At 50.8% G+C, this 16,035-nt stretch overlaps 1 protein-coding gene and 1 pseudogene across 1 annotated transcript in view; one reads left to right on the top strand and one right to left on the bottom strand.

Moving 5' to 3' along the window:
* Positions 1-2,747, bottom strand: part of LOC122688025 — a 58,760-nt pseudogene extending 56,013 nt beyond the window's left edge.
* The window catches only part of LOC122687730 (opioid-binding protein/cell adhesion molecule-like), a gene marked incomplete at its 5' end in the record, with an annotated part of 98,826 nt that overhangs the window by 70,882 nt on the left and 11,909 nt on the right, over positions 1-16,035 (top strand). Inside the window, 4 exons of the mRNA XM_043893365.1 lie at positions 11,828-11,988; positions 12,348-12,472; positions 12,932-13,083; positions 13,974-14,000. Coding sequence (XP_043749300.1) covers positions 11,828-11,988; positions 12,348-12,472; positions 12,932-13,083; positions 13,974-14,000 — 465 coding nt within the window. The remainder of the gene's footprint in view (positions 1-11,827; positions 11,989-12,347; positions 12,473-12,931; positions 13,084-13,973; positions 14,001-16,035) is intronic.

The following is a 16,035-nucleotide window of genomic DNA, read 5'->3' as shown; positions in this document are numbered from 1 at the left end:
TGCCTGGAGAATCCCATGGACAGAGGAGCCTGGTGGGCTACAGTCCATGGGGTCGCAAAGAGTCGGACTCAACTGAACGACTGACACACATGTGAGGAGAGGGACATGGGATGCTCTGATCTGAAGCCAGTGGGTCAGGAGCACAGGTGACAACCTGGACCTGTATTTGGCATCTGAAACTGGGAAGGGGGAGAAAGGCCTGCAGGAGCTCCAGGTAGAGGGCATCAGAATAAGACTGAACTGTAGGACCTGAGCTGGTATTGCATTGCTCGGTGAAGCAGAAAACCCGCACGTGGGAATGGGGGTCAGAATTGTAACAGCTCCGAATTTCATTTTCCCTACTGAATGTTTCTCTGCTGTTATGGACACACAGCATACATGAATGTGTGTGTTCATGTGTGTATAATACACAGAATCAGGTACATACCATGCCCTTATTCTTGTGCATGCTCAGTCATGTCTGACTCTTTAAAATGCTGTGGACTGTAACCCACCAGAATCTTTTGCCCATGGCATTTCCCAGCCAAGAATGCTGGAGTGGGTGGTCATTTCCTCCTCCAGGGGATCTTCCCAACCCAGGGATCGAACACACATCTCCTGTGTCCCCTGCATTGCAGGCAGATTCTTTATCTGCTGAGACATCGGGGAAGCCCATCGCACTCTGTTACTTCACTTCCAGGACTTACCTCGGGGCACAAAATTTGGTAACTGAAAGAGCCTCTAATGCTGCATGTGAGTAAGTCAGGGCCGCACTACGGGGTAACTGACACTGCATCCTGACCGGTTCTTGGAATCGCCCTCTCTGGGTGGTCTTGGAGGGTCCTGGGAAACCACAGGCAGCACCGTAGAGCTACCTGTTCCCCCGAGGCTCCAGGCCCTGTCCCTCAGGGAGGGGCACACGAGGTGCCCTCCCAACCTCTCTCTCTATCCAACATCCTTTGGTCCAGGCCTGCCCATGGAACCCAGTCACCCTTGCCATCTTCCCTGCCTTTATCTCCCACGTGGCCCTCACAGGTCCTGGCTGTGCAGGCACGGGGCAGGGGTGGGCTGTGGTCCCGAAGAGTATGGGGCCTCCTTGCTGCTGGCCCCTTGCCTGTCATCCGGCATCTGCTGTCTGGTTGGGAAGGATTAGGAGGTGAGCCACGTAGCGAAGGAGGGGTGTTTGCCAGGAAGGTGGGGGGACAGAAAGCAGAGAGCGCTGTGGTCCTGCATTTGAAGTGAACCTCAGAGCCGGGAAAATGGGCCCCGAGTCATCTCAGTGGATGATTAGTTATACCTGTAAGACATTATTCCAATCTGCCCATCGAGGGGAGGGAGAAAAGAACAGCTACTTGTCAAAATCGGCCTGCATGGGAGACTGGGAAGGGAAAAGAAACAATTAATTTCCTCCATTAATACAAGACATTACCCCCGGACACACACAGTCCTTCATAACTGTCAGCTCCTCTCTCCCCCATCGCGGAGCAGCCGCTGCACGGTGACAGATGAGGCCACCTTGAAGTCACAGGGTGTCTCTGTTCTGAGGTCTGCGCCTTCGAGACCTCAGGCCCAGTACTGGCAGCTGGGCCAGTTCCCTAGCGCACAGGCCAGGGTGCAGGGACGTTTTGATGTTTCTCTAGAGGCCAATGGCCCTGCGCTCCTGGGTGGGAGCTCTGCCCACCGACACGTGGTCATCAGTTTCCAGAACTCAAAGAATTATTGAGGGTTTGACTGTATTGCTAAGTTATGAAACTTACAAATGACCTTAGACGTCCTCTGGTGCAATTTTTATTTGATAGGAAAAAAAAAAATCTTAAGACTTGGAATGGTAAAAACACTTAGCCCAAATCATAGCACATTAGCGGCGAACCTGATGGTAGACCCAGGCCTTTTGAAGTCCAATTCAGTGGTCTTATATGCTGATTCCTATGATTGGCCCAGAGTCACAGAAGGCCCCGTGGAATGTGCCTTCTACAGTGATGAGGCCAAAAAGGGGGACCAGGGAGACGGAAGCCTTTGATAAGAGATCAGCTTGATCAGCGTCCAGCCTGGATGGCAGGCAGGAGACCCTCTTACCTAGAAATAGCTCCTGCAGTGTGGATACGGAGAGTCCTTGACAAAAAGTTTCCAAGGGCCCCCACCCTGCAGGAAGCGCCCCTGTACCCCGAGCAGAGGCCTCACCCGCTGAGCACTGGCTCCGCGCCCTCCCCTCTCAGCCCGGTCACAGCTGAGCACCTGAGCCGCACTATCTCCCTGCGATGCTTCAGAGCCGGGTCCGAGCTCCACGAAGCGGCCACCAGCTCCGGCGTGACCTGCCTGCCGAGTGCTGCTCGGCTTCGTGGCTGTTTTGCCTGGGAGCGAATCGAAGTATTTCAGAAATATTAATGAAGGTGATAATTAGCACCACTACCATGCAGCCATGCCCTTGGGAGCTACCATGGGAAGAGAGAATAAAGGCGAGAAGGAAAGAGAAGAGAAGAAAGGGAGGACGCGGGAGGAGTCAGGCTGCATCAGAGCTTCATCTGCAGAAACCAGGCTGCGCTCTTCCTCCAGGGAGCTGGGAAAGGGCGGCCACAGCAGTTCCACACCGGAAGGCCCAGGTCTGGCTTCTGACCCTCCAGGACTGCGGGCCCTGAGCCCCAGCTGGGTGTCTCCCTGGGGCATGCAGGGCTGACCCTCACTCGGCCCCTCACCCTGTTCTCCAGGAGGAGACGGAGCTGGTGCCCCAGGAGCTGCAGGATTGCAGAGTCCGGGGGACTACTCTGCATCCTGGCCCTGCATCTGCACCCCTGCAGGGTCCGACAGCCCAGTCACCACCTCTCGCTGGCTGTGAAGGTGTGTGTGTTAGTGCAGCCCAGAGTCGGGCACGGGCAGCGGCCCTGGTACTGGGACCAGACGCAGGCCGTTCTGTGGGCCAGAAGGCAGGGGCCACAAGGATTATCATCCAGACCAGCGTGGCGTTGAGAGCCGAAACCAGCAGTCAGTAATTACAGTGGATAACAGTGTCAACTGTCCAGGCAAACCTAAGAGTACCTATAAAAATAGGCATATACCCACCTATAAAAATAACAAAGGCCTTGATGGCATTACTATAGATACACATCAGTCCCAGGGAAATGAGCATGGCAGGTGGGGTGGAAGGAAAGTTTTAAGTCCCGCCACAAAGCAAGTGAGAAGTAAAGCATTTGCTATGATGTTGCTCTATTCTCAGAAACAATTTCTGGCTTCCTTGGTGGTCCAGTGGTTAAGAATCCACCTTGCAATGCAGGGGATACCGGTTCGATTCCTGGTCTGGGAAGATCACACATGCCGGGGGGCAGCTAAGAGACTGCGGACCAGCACTGCTGACCCCATGCACCCTGGAGCCCATGCACCACCACAAGAGAAGCCCCTGTAATGAGAAGCCAGGCATTGCAACGAGAGAGGAGCCCCCACTCACGGCAGCTAGAGAAAGCCCGCGCACAGCAACCAGCACACAGTGCAGCCAAAAAATTTTAAAATAAATTAAAAATTAAAAAAAGAAAGAATTTTCAAGGGGTGGAGAGTAGGGGAGGGACAGAGGGAGTTTAGGATCAGCAGATGCAAGCTATTGTATACAGGATGGATAAACAAGGTCTTACAGCACCGGGAGCTACATTCAATATCCTGTCATAAACTGTGATGGAAAAGAAAAAAAGAAATCATTTGAAGATGTTGGATGCTACCTGTCCCCCACAGATTCCTACCCTGGAGCTTTGCTCTGAGCTCAAAACATCAGTTTGCCAAAGTGCCCTCAGGAAACTCACTGGTTGTATTGGCCCAGGGCCTTTCCATTCCTGAAAAATATGGTATTCTTTGAGAAACAGGGTCTGGGTTACCGGAGGTGCCTGCTTAGGTTAATGCAGGCAAGGTCAGGTTCAGCTTTCTGAAAACATATATAAATGAAAGAAGCAATAGGTCATTCAGTGCCTTCATCAGATTTTTTTTTTAAGCAGTAGTTTATTTAGATTAAAGCACAGAATTCATTTCACTTGGTAGTTGTTAACACTGAGATAACCCTGTTGGTTCAGAGTGCAAATAATAGTAATACAAGAGGAAAACATGGAATAAATAAAAACTTTCCAAGTGTCCTTAATATTTTATCAGTAATGTAGCTGTTTAAGCTCTGCTTTTGAAAGTGTGATGATTTTTTTTCTTCAACCTCTATGTTTCGGTCTGAACTATTTATGTGTATTTATATTTAGACACTTTTTAGAATATAAATGTTAGCTATGTTTTGAATCCATATCAGGCAACCTGTTCCGGAAACGGATTCAAGCTTCTGTCCTCAGCCATTTGTCTGCCTGTGTGTGAAGTCCCAGCTTCCCGCCTTCTGCATCCCCCTTCTCTGGGTCTCTGTCTGTTTGTCTGTCTGTCTTCTCTCCCTGGCCCACAATCCAAACTCTCCTTTAAGGGGACTGGGTCACATCCTCACAGGTAGCCTGGCTGTTTATGTATCACTCTTTGTGGCCCCTTCCCTCTGGGTCAACAGTGTCATCTAGTTTCCAAAACTCTCTGATGATCCCTGATTCTTCCTACAGCTAGTGAACGCATCTCAGCAAGAGAGCGTCCGTAAAACCAAGCCAAGCACACATCTTGGGCTGTGGGTTCGTCACACTTTTGTTTAAGTCCAGTGTGGGGAAGGGATGAAGCTGACAGTTGGGAGTCAAGGCTGGCTGGGCCCTCCATCCATCCACACTTCCTGGTTGGAAGACAGAGGGGAGCTGGGTGCCTGCAGGGTCGTAGGGAGAGATCGGGGGTGGGGAAGGCTGGAAGTGTGCAGAGGAGATGAGCAGAGAGAGCAGATCTAGTGAAGACAGAGTCAGTGGGGGGCAAATTCAGGGGTTCAAACCCCCAGCCATCATGTGCAGAGTGATCAGAGTTCAGCCTGACCAGTCTCACAAGGAGGTCACACAAGTCAGGGTGTTGTTCCCTCTCTGTGTGTCTGCAACTGAGAGCGGATGAGGTGGGGAGTGAGTGCTGAGGTTCTCAACTGCTGACCTTACCCTGGTTCCCAACTCAAGCACGTTCTAAGGTTTCTATCCTTCAAAAGAAGGAGGCTGTTGTGTCAGGAGGTGTGTGATGGAGAAGGACGCCAGGAGATCCCTAGGAAGGAGGAAGAGACCCTCTTCCCAATCTGTGGATTTCTAGAAGGCGGCTCCTCCGTCCCCTCTCCCACGGAATCACTCTTACTCCCCCCATGGAAGATGGGGGACTGGGGCAACTGTGAGGTTATTTGCTCCAACAGCTAGACAGGGACAAGACCGTCACCTCCCAGTGAGGGCTGATTTCCATCACCTGATCTACTCTGCTTGGGTCTAAGGAGTCCTCCTAACCCAGACTCTTTATTTCAAGGCAGCCCTTCTCTCAGGTCCAGTCTGGGGCCTGCAGTCAGCCCTTACTCAACTTGAGTCCTTGCATTGTACAAGTCCAGTTGTCTTGAGTTCGCAGGGAGAAAGGCAAGACCCATGTCAGCCTTGCATGCCGAGCCCAGACTATAGACCAGCTTGACAGCCACCAAGTTGGTGTTTTCACCTGCTCAGGGCTCATCTTCTGTGATTCTGTTCTTTGGACCAGAATCCTGGAGAGAGAAGGCCGAGTGACATGATTTGGGCACACATCCCCTCGTGCGCCCCTGACAGTGTCTGCCTTGTCCCGAGCACTCCCAGGAACTGAAGCAGCGGCAGGGGCTTCAGACACCGCGCCCCCTCTGCCCCTCCCGCTGAGGTGACCTGGTTCCAGACCCCGAGGGCAGGGTTTCCAGCAAACACACAACCTGCCCGTCAACCCACACTTTTTCCTAAGCGTGCAGCACTCCTCACAGGAGTAGGATCAGCTCTTTGATCACTTGCATGGCTACCCAGCCTTGGTGAGTGGGCAAGGGACTGTTCATTCTCCGGGGTCAATCAGAAAGCCTGGTGGGAGCCTAGCTGATCAGCAGCAGGCATGGGGTCATCGGGGCATTTGACTCCACGTTTCCAAGGTCGGTGACCTTAGGAATCGTCCATAATAGCCCCTCTTGCTGGGGAGCCAGGAGACTAACTACTGGCTTCTCCGGAAGCCCTGCCACATGAGTCCAGTGCCCTCAGGGTGACCCCCTCCCACCATCTTTCCTCCGGGCGTGGCTCCCCGCCCCTCGCCTTCTTGCCCATCTGCATTCTCCTTTCTTGGCGGTTCTTTCCCCAAGCCCACGCCTCCCTGGGCCAGTGCCTCCTAACCTCCATCATCACCCCTCCTGCTCTCTTCCTCCAGGGCATCCTCCCCCCCACAACCCCCGTGGCGTGTACCACACGAGTCACCTCCTGACAGGTCTCCTGGCCAGAGCTGTGACAGGTGCTGGCGTTTGCTTCACAAAACATCTTCCCCAGATAGAACAGCAGCTTCCTGTGGCCGAGGAGGGGGCAAGGAGGGGCTGGGGGCCCCTTGCGGGTGGCTTTTCATCATTTCAAAGGGAGAAGCCGGGCAGCATTTTGCCTCCCAATGAGGACAATTTCTTGAATGATGTGAATAGTCTGGCAAAGGAATAGGCCACCCCCTGGAATCATCCCTGGGGACATTCGCGTGGAGGGAAAGATATTCTGTCAGGGACCATCATCAAAAAAGTGGAAGGCTGAAATCTCTGACCCCTGCTGGTACTTCCAACTCTATAATTCTAAGGACTTGGCTGTGGAAGAAGAAGGGGAAATTGGGCCAAGAGTGACGGCTGCAAACCAGCAGGCTTGGAAGGACGGGATGTGGAGGGAGAAAGAAAGAGGTGTGGGTCAGGAAGCTCCTAGATTTTACCCTGAATTTTCTCTTTGAGCCTTTCATTCCTGAACACCCAGGTTTCTTCTTCCATCTCTAATAAGTCTTCCTGACCCACCATCCCTGACTTGAGAGTCCAAAACAATTAAGAATGGAAAAATTGAAACTGAAAAGAAAACGTTTAAAGTATTCCAGTTCTCGGCTCATCAGCTGTGGACTCCCCAAGGTCAAGGACCTTGCCTTCAATATCCTCTCCACCTCTTGGCTTCTTACCCATCACCTCGCTCATCATAAGGATGAGTAAAATAGCTGCAGGTGACATTAGGGACAGAAGGCCGGACCAGGGACCTTTCTTCCTGGGGTGTGTCTGCTCCGCCTCCCTCTGTTTCTGAGATGGTGCCGGCCCTGCTGCTGGGGGTTACACGTTCCTTGTTCTCTGTGCCTGTTATGTCAGAATGTATATTCCTGCACAAGAGGCTGCCTTGTGCCCATGGAACCGTGGGGCCAACTCAGCCCCTCCCCAGGCACGTGACTTGCGTCTGCAGGGTCCGGGTCCAGGGACCCCCTCCATCCCCTGATAAATGGTCCCATTTGTATCCCTGCAGATCTTAATCTTCCTAATACAGTGAGCTGGACTTTTCTGCTTCGAAGTGTTCCTCTGTGGAAAGAAATAACCCGCATTTTTAATATATTTCTGCCAGTGATGCGAAGCCCACTTCCTTTGACTTCCAATCATGTTATATTTGGCTGTCCCAATGCATAGGGCAGGATGAGATGCCTCTGGGTTACTGGCTCATTTCAGGACCTCTTATCAGAAAGCAAAACGGTGGGGCTGATGTGAAACTCCTATTTTTATATCGTCAGAAAAAAATGCTGTAGTCTTGTAGCCTATCTATTCATTTAAATCTCTCTGACTGTGTCTTTACAACCTTTCCCATGGTACCCAGAGCATCCTGCCTGCAGCCTGGGCATCTCGCCTGCACCCCATCTACCTTTATTCCCTTCCTTACATCGGTGACTCCTTCCTCTTCCTCCTCCTCTCTCTTTTCCTGTCCCCACTCGTATTTCTCCCTCCCTGTCTCCCTCCCTCTGTCCCCCAGTCAGCAATCTGCCTTACTGGCAGCTAGCAAAGGGAATTCAAGCATTTGTAGCCTCCTGCCCTTTTCTCTGCAGTGTGGAATCAGGATTTTATGTCACAAACAGAATTGCAGAGGGCAGGGAAAGCATTCCACACCGCAGTTTGCCAGGTCTCCAGGCATTTAGCAACCTAGATTTGTTCTGCTTTGCAAATCTCACCCAGTATCCAAAGCAGTTAAGGAAACAGCATCTCCACCCCCTTCTTTGGGCTTGAGGTGGGGACGAATGTCAACATTTTCTTCCTTTTCTTAGCAAAAGTGGTGTTCAAGGTTGCAGGTATTTTGCAGTAAGATCACAAGGACCCAGGGGGAAAGAGAGTTTCAAGGGTCCAGAACCTTAGTGATGACCTGCCAGCAAAGCTCGCAGCTCCAGAGAAAGGGTGCCTTTTGAGATGCAAGCTCCACAAGGATCTCAACTCAAGGGGCAGGCCGTAAATGTCACTGACCAGCCAACCCCTTCACAGACCTAGGTGCACGAGAGAGTCAGAATGGGCTGAGAACAGCACATGGAGGAGAGTGTGGACAAGGGCCAATAGCACGGAAATCCTGAGACACTTAGAAACGGGGGCAGATGGGGTGCAGGCAGAATGCTCTGGGTACCATGGGAGAAATTCTGAACACACATTCAAAAGGGACTTTAAAGAGAAGATAGGCTACAAGACTAGACTGTGTTTTCTGGGAAAACATATGAAAAAGAGAGTTTCACATCTCCCCCACAGGTTTGCTTTAAGACAGAAATGCAGAATCCAAGCCCCACCCTGCACCTACTACATAAGAACCTATATGTAATACATAAAATCTCGGAGGAATTTATGTGCCAATTAAAACCCAAGAACCACTTACTTTACAGAACAAACTTGACGAAATTTATTTTCTCACTTAATGAGGCAGTATTATCGTAACGACCCTCATTTTGTGCAAAACACTCTTACTTCCTCCCTTATTTGCTGTCACAGAACAGTCCATGAAAACAGAAGAGAGTGGAGATAAATTCCCGCGTTCCAGAGGGTGGCCTTGTTGTCCAGCAGCTTCCCCCGTGGAGGACCCGGGTCTCTCCCCTCACTCTGGTAGAAGACACTCACTCGGGGTCCTGTGCAAAGACCCCTATTATCCCCGAAGGGCTCCCTCCCCTCTGTGCTGACTAGCATCACAGATTTGCCTCATCAGGGGCTTTAAGCCATCTGTCTGGTATAAACTGGGCAGCCTGCTGTGGGTCTAACTCATTCTCTCCAAGAAAGGTGGGTCAGTGACCCTGCCAGAGGTTCCTGCCAGGCCCACTGCAGGTAGCTCATCTCCTTGGTTAAGTACAGGGGGGTTAATTACTCGTGGCAAATACACTGCAGTACAATTTGAAAGAATGATGGAGTCTTTATAGGAGAAAGCCATCCTCTCCATCCTGCTATATTTATTCACTGCAAAAATGGCACAGTGAATCTGGAAAGTCATTATGTCTGTATGATTTCACTGTGGTTTTTTTTTTTTTTTTTTTTTCCTTAAAAACACGTAGGTTGGTCAATGAGCATCATTTTAATGAATGGGGCAATTTTTATCTTTGTTGTTGTTTAGTCACGACCAACTCTTTGAGACCCCATGGACTGTAGCCTGTCAGGCTCCTCTGTCCATGGGATTTCCAGGCAAGAGTACTGGAGTGGGTTGCCATTTCCTTCTCCAGGGGATCTTCTCGACCCCAGGGATGGCAAACACGGGTCTCCTGCGTGGGCAGGTGGGTTCTTCACCACTGCACCACCTGGGAAGTATCTTTATTACACATCCTGAAATAAGTGGTTTCAGAGTCCCCTTTGACACTGAGACACTGTTAAGTCTAAGAGAAACAAGGAGACGAGGGTGAGAGAATGTTGACATCCCTCTAATGACCCTGAGGAGTTAGATAGGAGCCAGCCTGGATGATTAAATGACTGTGGGGTGGAGGGCAGTGACCAGCACCGCCACCCTGGGGTCCCAGCAAACAAGACCCCACCCCGGGACCCAGGAGGCAACTGCCCTGGAGCATCTCCCTCACAATTTTCAAAGTTCTTGTCCAGTGCCTGCGACCAGACTTGCCCGGTAATACCATTCAGAACTGACACCCAGGTCTCAGGCTGGGAAGTGTGGGCTTGCCCCGAACCCCGCTTTCCCCTTCACCTCTGCGTCCAGCCACTCCTCATGTGGGTTTGACCAGATTCCCCAAGATCCTGAAACTCTCCCTGTGGGCTTGTCCTGGGGTCGTGTCCACAGGCCCAAGTCCCAGGAGGCTGCCCCGTCCAGTAATTGCTCCTGCTGGCCAGTGATGCAGGATTTCCTTCACAAAATGGCATGAGACTTGGGCTCCCAGGGCGGTGCTCACTTGGAGAGACTCAGTTTGTTTACATGTTGGCCTGAAGCCCCTCACTTTCTGCTGTTGGTCTTGGCAACCATTATCCAGATACTAAAGGCAGAGCCTGGATGGGCGTGCTGAAGTAAGGAGGGTATGGTGGCAAGAAAAGCCAGAAGAGCTGAAAAAAGTCAGTGTCCTGGGAAAGGGGTAGGTGGTGGGAATGTCCCAAGACTTCTATGTCAGCAGAATCAGGATGCCAAAGCACCTGCCTGGTGTCTGCCCATCAACTCCCTCAGCCCCGACATCCTCTTCCTGCCCCAAACCCATTGTGGACCCAGACTTGGCTGATTGAGCGACCATTGGATTAGACATGCTTCTATGGGTTTAGAGAAAATTTACAACACATTTTTATCGTCCTGAAAACTAATTCTGCTCTCCTGCCCGGAGCACAAGAAGGAATCAGGTATCAGGCTTATAGGAAATGCAAATGGATGTACTTTCTCCTTGGCCCTTGGGTGGGCTGGGTTTTTAAAGGAGCCTGATGCTTTGGTAGATGCAGGACAACAGAGGGTCTGTCCTCTTTGCACTGAGCCACGAGAAGTGGAATGAGGAATGAGGCAGAGGCAGATCGTTGCAAGAGTGTGTCATGGTGGCTGCAAGCAATGTCAGTTTCTCAGCCCCAGAATATTTGGGATCATGAATTGCAAGTTTCACAAATGCCTGGAAATAAGAGGTGCAGGTTCATTCCCTGGGTTAGGAAGAACCTCTGGAGGAGGGCATGGCAACCCACTCCAGTATTCTTGCCTGAAGAACCCCATGGACAGAGGAGCCCGGTGGGCTACAGTCCATGGGGTTGCACAGCGCTGGACACGACTGAAGCCACTTAGCACGCACACAAGCAAAGCCTCCAGAATGCCCCACAAAGCTGGGTATTAAAATTATTAAGTACCCTCACCCTAGGTTCGAGTAACCAGAGCTCTATCCTTTGGGGCTTTCAGAGTTATTTTATGTTGGCAAATGTTTATTGAGCACCTACTACGTAGCAGTCAAGAAGCGTTTCCTCATTCGTTCATTCTCCGTTTTGTCTTCCCCAGGACGTTTGAAACCAACCAACTCTTTTGTGTCTGTTTCTACCAAAATGTTAATCATTCTACAAGTCTTGGTCATTTGTATTCTGTGTATAAAGGCATGTAGTACACGGTGAAAATGTAGTGAAAACTGAAGATGTCCATATTCACATACCCTAAACTTATTCCCACATTTAAAAATTATGTTGCTGACCATGACAATTCTCTTTCAAAATAGCAAAGCTTATTAAAGTGCTACAGCATTTCACATGTACTCTCTTAGTTAATCCTCATAATAATCATATTTAAAAAATGAATGATATGCCCTTCTTTAACAAATGATCTGAAAAGTTAAAGTGACTTGGACCCGAATGTATTGACCCAAGATTCAATCAGAGAATTTCTTCAAATACTTTGGGGCCAACAGATGTCTAGAATCCTTGAGTTGAGGTTCAAACCCTATTTTCTGGATTTTCGCATTCCTTCTCCTCTAAATTCTAGATGGAAATACAGTTATGTTCCCAGTCTCACAGTTTCTTGATTGTCTGTGTCTGTTTCTTGCCTCCCAGAAGGCCAGGGCTTTGTGAGTGAGGATGAATACCTGGAAATCTCTGACATCAAACGTGACCAGTCCGGGGAGTATGAGTGCAGTGCCTTGGATGACGTCGCTGCCCCTGACGTGCGGAAAGTAAAGATCACTGTCAACTGTGAGTGGACCCATTATCAGGGAGTCCCAGGGAGCAGAAGGGCATGGGGACGGGCAAGTAATGGCAAGGCCATTTTCTTAGTAGGTTCAAGCTGTTTCCAGCAGGAAAACACTGTATCAGATCACTGTGCTCATCACCAGCTCCAGGGCCATGCGGCCTTCCTGTGACTGTCAGAGCTTTTAGCTAATGGGGAGAATTGTTAACTCTGGGTTCATTTGAAGGCTTGAAGACGATGCAGGGGTAAATGCAGTATCTTCAAGCAAGAAGCCCTTTTCCTAAGATAGATGGTTGTTTAGCTGGAGGAGGGGGTGTATACAGCAGGTGACTGTCAACTGTCCTGCCTCTCATCTGTCTTATGGCCTTGCTCCGCATCCCCCCACAGACCCCCCCCCCCTATATCTCCAAAGCCAAGAACACAGGGGTCTCCGTTGGCCAGAAGGGCATCTTGAGCTGTGAAGCCTCGGCAGTGCCCATGGCTGAGTTCCAGTGGTTCAAGGAAGATACCAGGTACCTTGAAAGCAGAAATGGGGCGTGTCTGAAGCAGAGCTGATGGGTGATGCCCCATGCAGAAGGAGGGTGATGGAGTCCAGGGGGGAGATATGGCAAAACCAAACTGATGACAGCCTCCGTTATAACAGAGCCTCCTTTTAGAACCAACAACAAACAGCAGAGGAAGTTGGGAAGTGGGAAATGTGGATCGACTTTGTTCCAGAATCTGAGATTGGCTGTAGACGGGGTCATCTTGAAGGACTAGGAGCCCGGGAATGCAGCCTGGGAGTGTGGGCACCTTCCCTTTCCACCCCTGATGGAGACTATGATGCTTACGGCTGGAGGGAGAGGGACTGGGTTAGTTGGAGGGAAGGGCTTCATGTGGAGGAGAGTTGTGTGTGAATCCCCAGCCCCTCTTGCCTGCCCCTTCACTCCATGAGTGGAACCAGACCCCCAGTACCTCCTCTTCTTTCGCAGGCTGGCCACCGGCCTGGATGGCATGAGGATCAAGAACAAAGGCCACATATCCACGCTGACTTTCTTCAACGTCTCAGAGAAGGATTATGGGAACTATACTCATGTGGCCAAGAACAAGCTTGGGATAGCCAACGCCAGCATCACACTGTATGGTGAGTGCAGGAGGCCTGGACACGGGGCTTGGATGGGCGGGGGAGGAAGGCGAGATCCGCTGGCCTGTGTCCACCCATACTGCTCCCCACTCCACCTTAGATGCGAACACAACCCCACCACCCAACCTGGTCATTCTCAGCCTGTGATACTGTGGCGTTTACAAGGCAACCGATAGCACCTGGTCTATCATGAGGCGAGCTTTGCGCCTTACAAAAGGAGTGAACCGAATTCTGAACCAAGTTGGACAGTGGTTGCCTTAAGCAAGATGGAACCATGGAAGAGTTCAATTTGTAGTACTGTCTATCGGTCTGAGGAGTTAATCAGATTTAATGCTAAGATGCCTTACAGGAAGAGTGTATGATTCTAAAGGTTCTAGTTGCAGTTGTAAACCAGGTCAACTCTGCCATCCTGACCCTCATGTTGACTGCATGTCATGTTCTCATTCATCGGAACGAACGGAGAAAGAGGCTGGTCCTCATCGGGACGTCAGCTGGGACATCCATCCCTTCTCTGAGGGTCGCCCCCTCCCATATGGGGTGAGGGGGCCCCAGAGCCCCGACTGGCCCGCTGGGAGCCCTCATCCTGCCTTCCCTCCATTCTCACACTGCTGTGTCCATCTCCTCGTGTGACATTTCACCCCACCGGCCAGGCCCAGCTTGTTGTGATGGTCCGTGTGTTTATGTGCATGTGTATTTGCTGAGATTTGGCGAGAGGGAGCTATCTGGTAAATAGGAAGGAAAGGTGTTCCTTGTTCATATGGACCTCAGCCCCCGAACAGCTTTCAGCGTTGACGTGAAGGGAACTTTGTCCACCAACCATCTGAAATGTGTGATCTGTGTCTCTTGTTTTCTCTCTGCATTGTGTGTACATTGTGCTGTGTGTGTCTTAGAAATAAGCCCCTCATCAGCAGTGGCAGGTGGGTACCGCATGTTCCTTCACTCCTCTGCCTGCCTGAATGCCTATGCTTTTGACCTTAAGCCTCCTTCCAAGATAGGCTTGCCTGCTCCTTCCCCTGACTTGTTCTCCTTACTGGATAGACTTCGGGGGGCTGGTCTGCACACTTTAGGTAACAAACATGTGGAATATGATGGCTTTTGTTGTTGTGGTTGAGTCACTAAGTTGTGTCTGACTCTTTGTGACCCCATGGACTGTAGCCCCCCAGGTTCCTCTGTTCATGGGATTTTCCAGGCAAGAGTACTGGAGTGAGTTGCCATTTCCTTCTCCAGGGCATCTTCCCAACCCAGGGATTGGACCTGCATCTCCTGGGTTGCGGGTGGATTCTTTACCAGGGAAGCCCATGATGGCTTTTATACACATACATGTGAAACATCGTTATCCGTTTCTGGAGAAGGACTCTCCAAAATGATAAACTTCCACTTGGTGGCTTTTAACAGGGATGTGTATTCTATTTGTATGTGGCACTAGCGGAACCCAGCCCAGACACGAAATGGCTTATTAGATGATTGTCTTCCTAGGGAAGTCACCCTACTGTTGCTTAGTCACTAAGTCGTGTCTGACTCCCTGTGACCCCATGGACTAAAGCAGGCCAGGCCTCCTTGTCCCTCGTGATAATTTCTTCAGCCCAAAGCAAAAAGGGCTAATGACTTAATTCTGAAAACTTCATTTTAAGATATGAGTTCTTGGGTCATGTTCATAATGATCATCATAATATCTACCATTTACCAAATATTAACTGGTTTCCATGCATCATGCTAGTTTTGTGCAAGACAGGTTATTAGTCCATTTTAAAGACAGGTAAGAGGAGGACCCCAGAGGCTAAGTGACACTGAAGTATATGTAGCTAGTGAAGGGGTGTTGATGAGACCCAGACCAGACCCCTCCTCAGTGCTGGAAGGTTTACCAGAGGACATGACACAAGGGCACATAGACACAGACACACACACACACACTCTCACACTCCCAGGCTGAGCAGAAGCCCCCACACAGCCCTCCGTATCGAGGACCAGTCTCAGCCACTGAGGACATGGTGACTTGAATTGTCCAGACCAGGAATCAGCCCTGACCTGCTCCTCTCCCAGCTCTGCGTCTACCGCTTTCACAGCCCATGGCTCTGCCCACACCGTGGTGTCTGCGAATGTCCATGCCTTGGTGTTGATAAAACTGAGGGCAAAGAGCGAGGTTGGGGTGCTGCCCTGCACTGACTCTGCCATGTCCCTGTGAGCTGGTGGGGCTGCCCGTGGGGGTGTGGCCGGCAGGAGGACCCCAGGACTGACCACTAGAGGTCTGGGTGCTTGTACCCCTGTGCTGTGAACTCAGGAGAGAGGTATGTCTCAGCCGAGGACAGCAGCTCGTGGAGATGAAGGATATATTCACCTGCCAGTGCTGCTATAATGAAAGAGTGTAGGCTGGGACAGCAGAAATGGATTTTCTCACAGTTCTGGAGGCCAGAAGGCCAAGGTCAGCCAGGAAGAGCTGTTGGCTATACTGGATGGGGGTGCTCTTCCTGGCTTGTAGATGCCAGCTTTGTTCTCATATGTCTTTTCCTCTGAGAATGCTGGGGACGGGGGCATGGAGATGGCCAGAGATGGGGAGGGAGGGCTCCCTGGGGTGTCTTCTTATCATTCGAACACTAATCCTATCGATTGGGGCCCTACCATTATAACCTCATGCTAAGTCACTTCAGCCCTGTCTGACTCTTCGTGACCCTGTGAACTGCAGCCTGCCAGACTCCTCTGTCTTTGGGATTTTCTGAGAACTGGGTTGCCATGCCCTCCTCCAGGGGATCTTCCCAACCCAGGGATCGAACTCACATTTCTTACATATCCTCCATTGGCAGACAGATTCCTTACCACTAGCACCCCCTGGGAAGCCCATTATAACCTCACTTGACCTTAAACACTTCCTTAAAGGTTCTGTCTCCAAATATACATCAGGAGTTAGGGCTCCAACATGTGAGCTTGGGGACACAGTTCAGCTCATGGGAAAGACAT

The sequence above is a fragment of the Cervus elaphus genome, chromosome 32 (genome assembly GCF_910594005.1).
Source record: "Cervus elaphus chromosome 32, mCerEla1.1, whole genome shotgun sequence".
In the NCBI taxonomy this organism is placed as follows: domain Eukaryota; kingdom Metazoa; phylum Chordata; class Mammalia; order Artiodactyla; family Cervidae; genus Cervus; species Cervus elaphus.
Note: the sequence above shows the minus strand (reverse complement) of the source record. Positions and strands in the feature narration are given on the sequence as shown.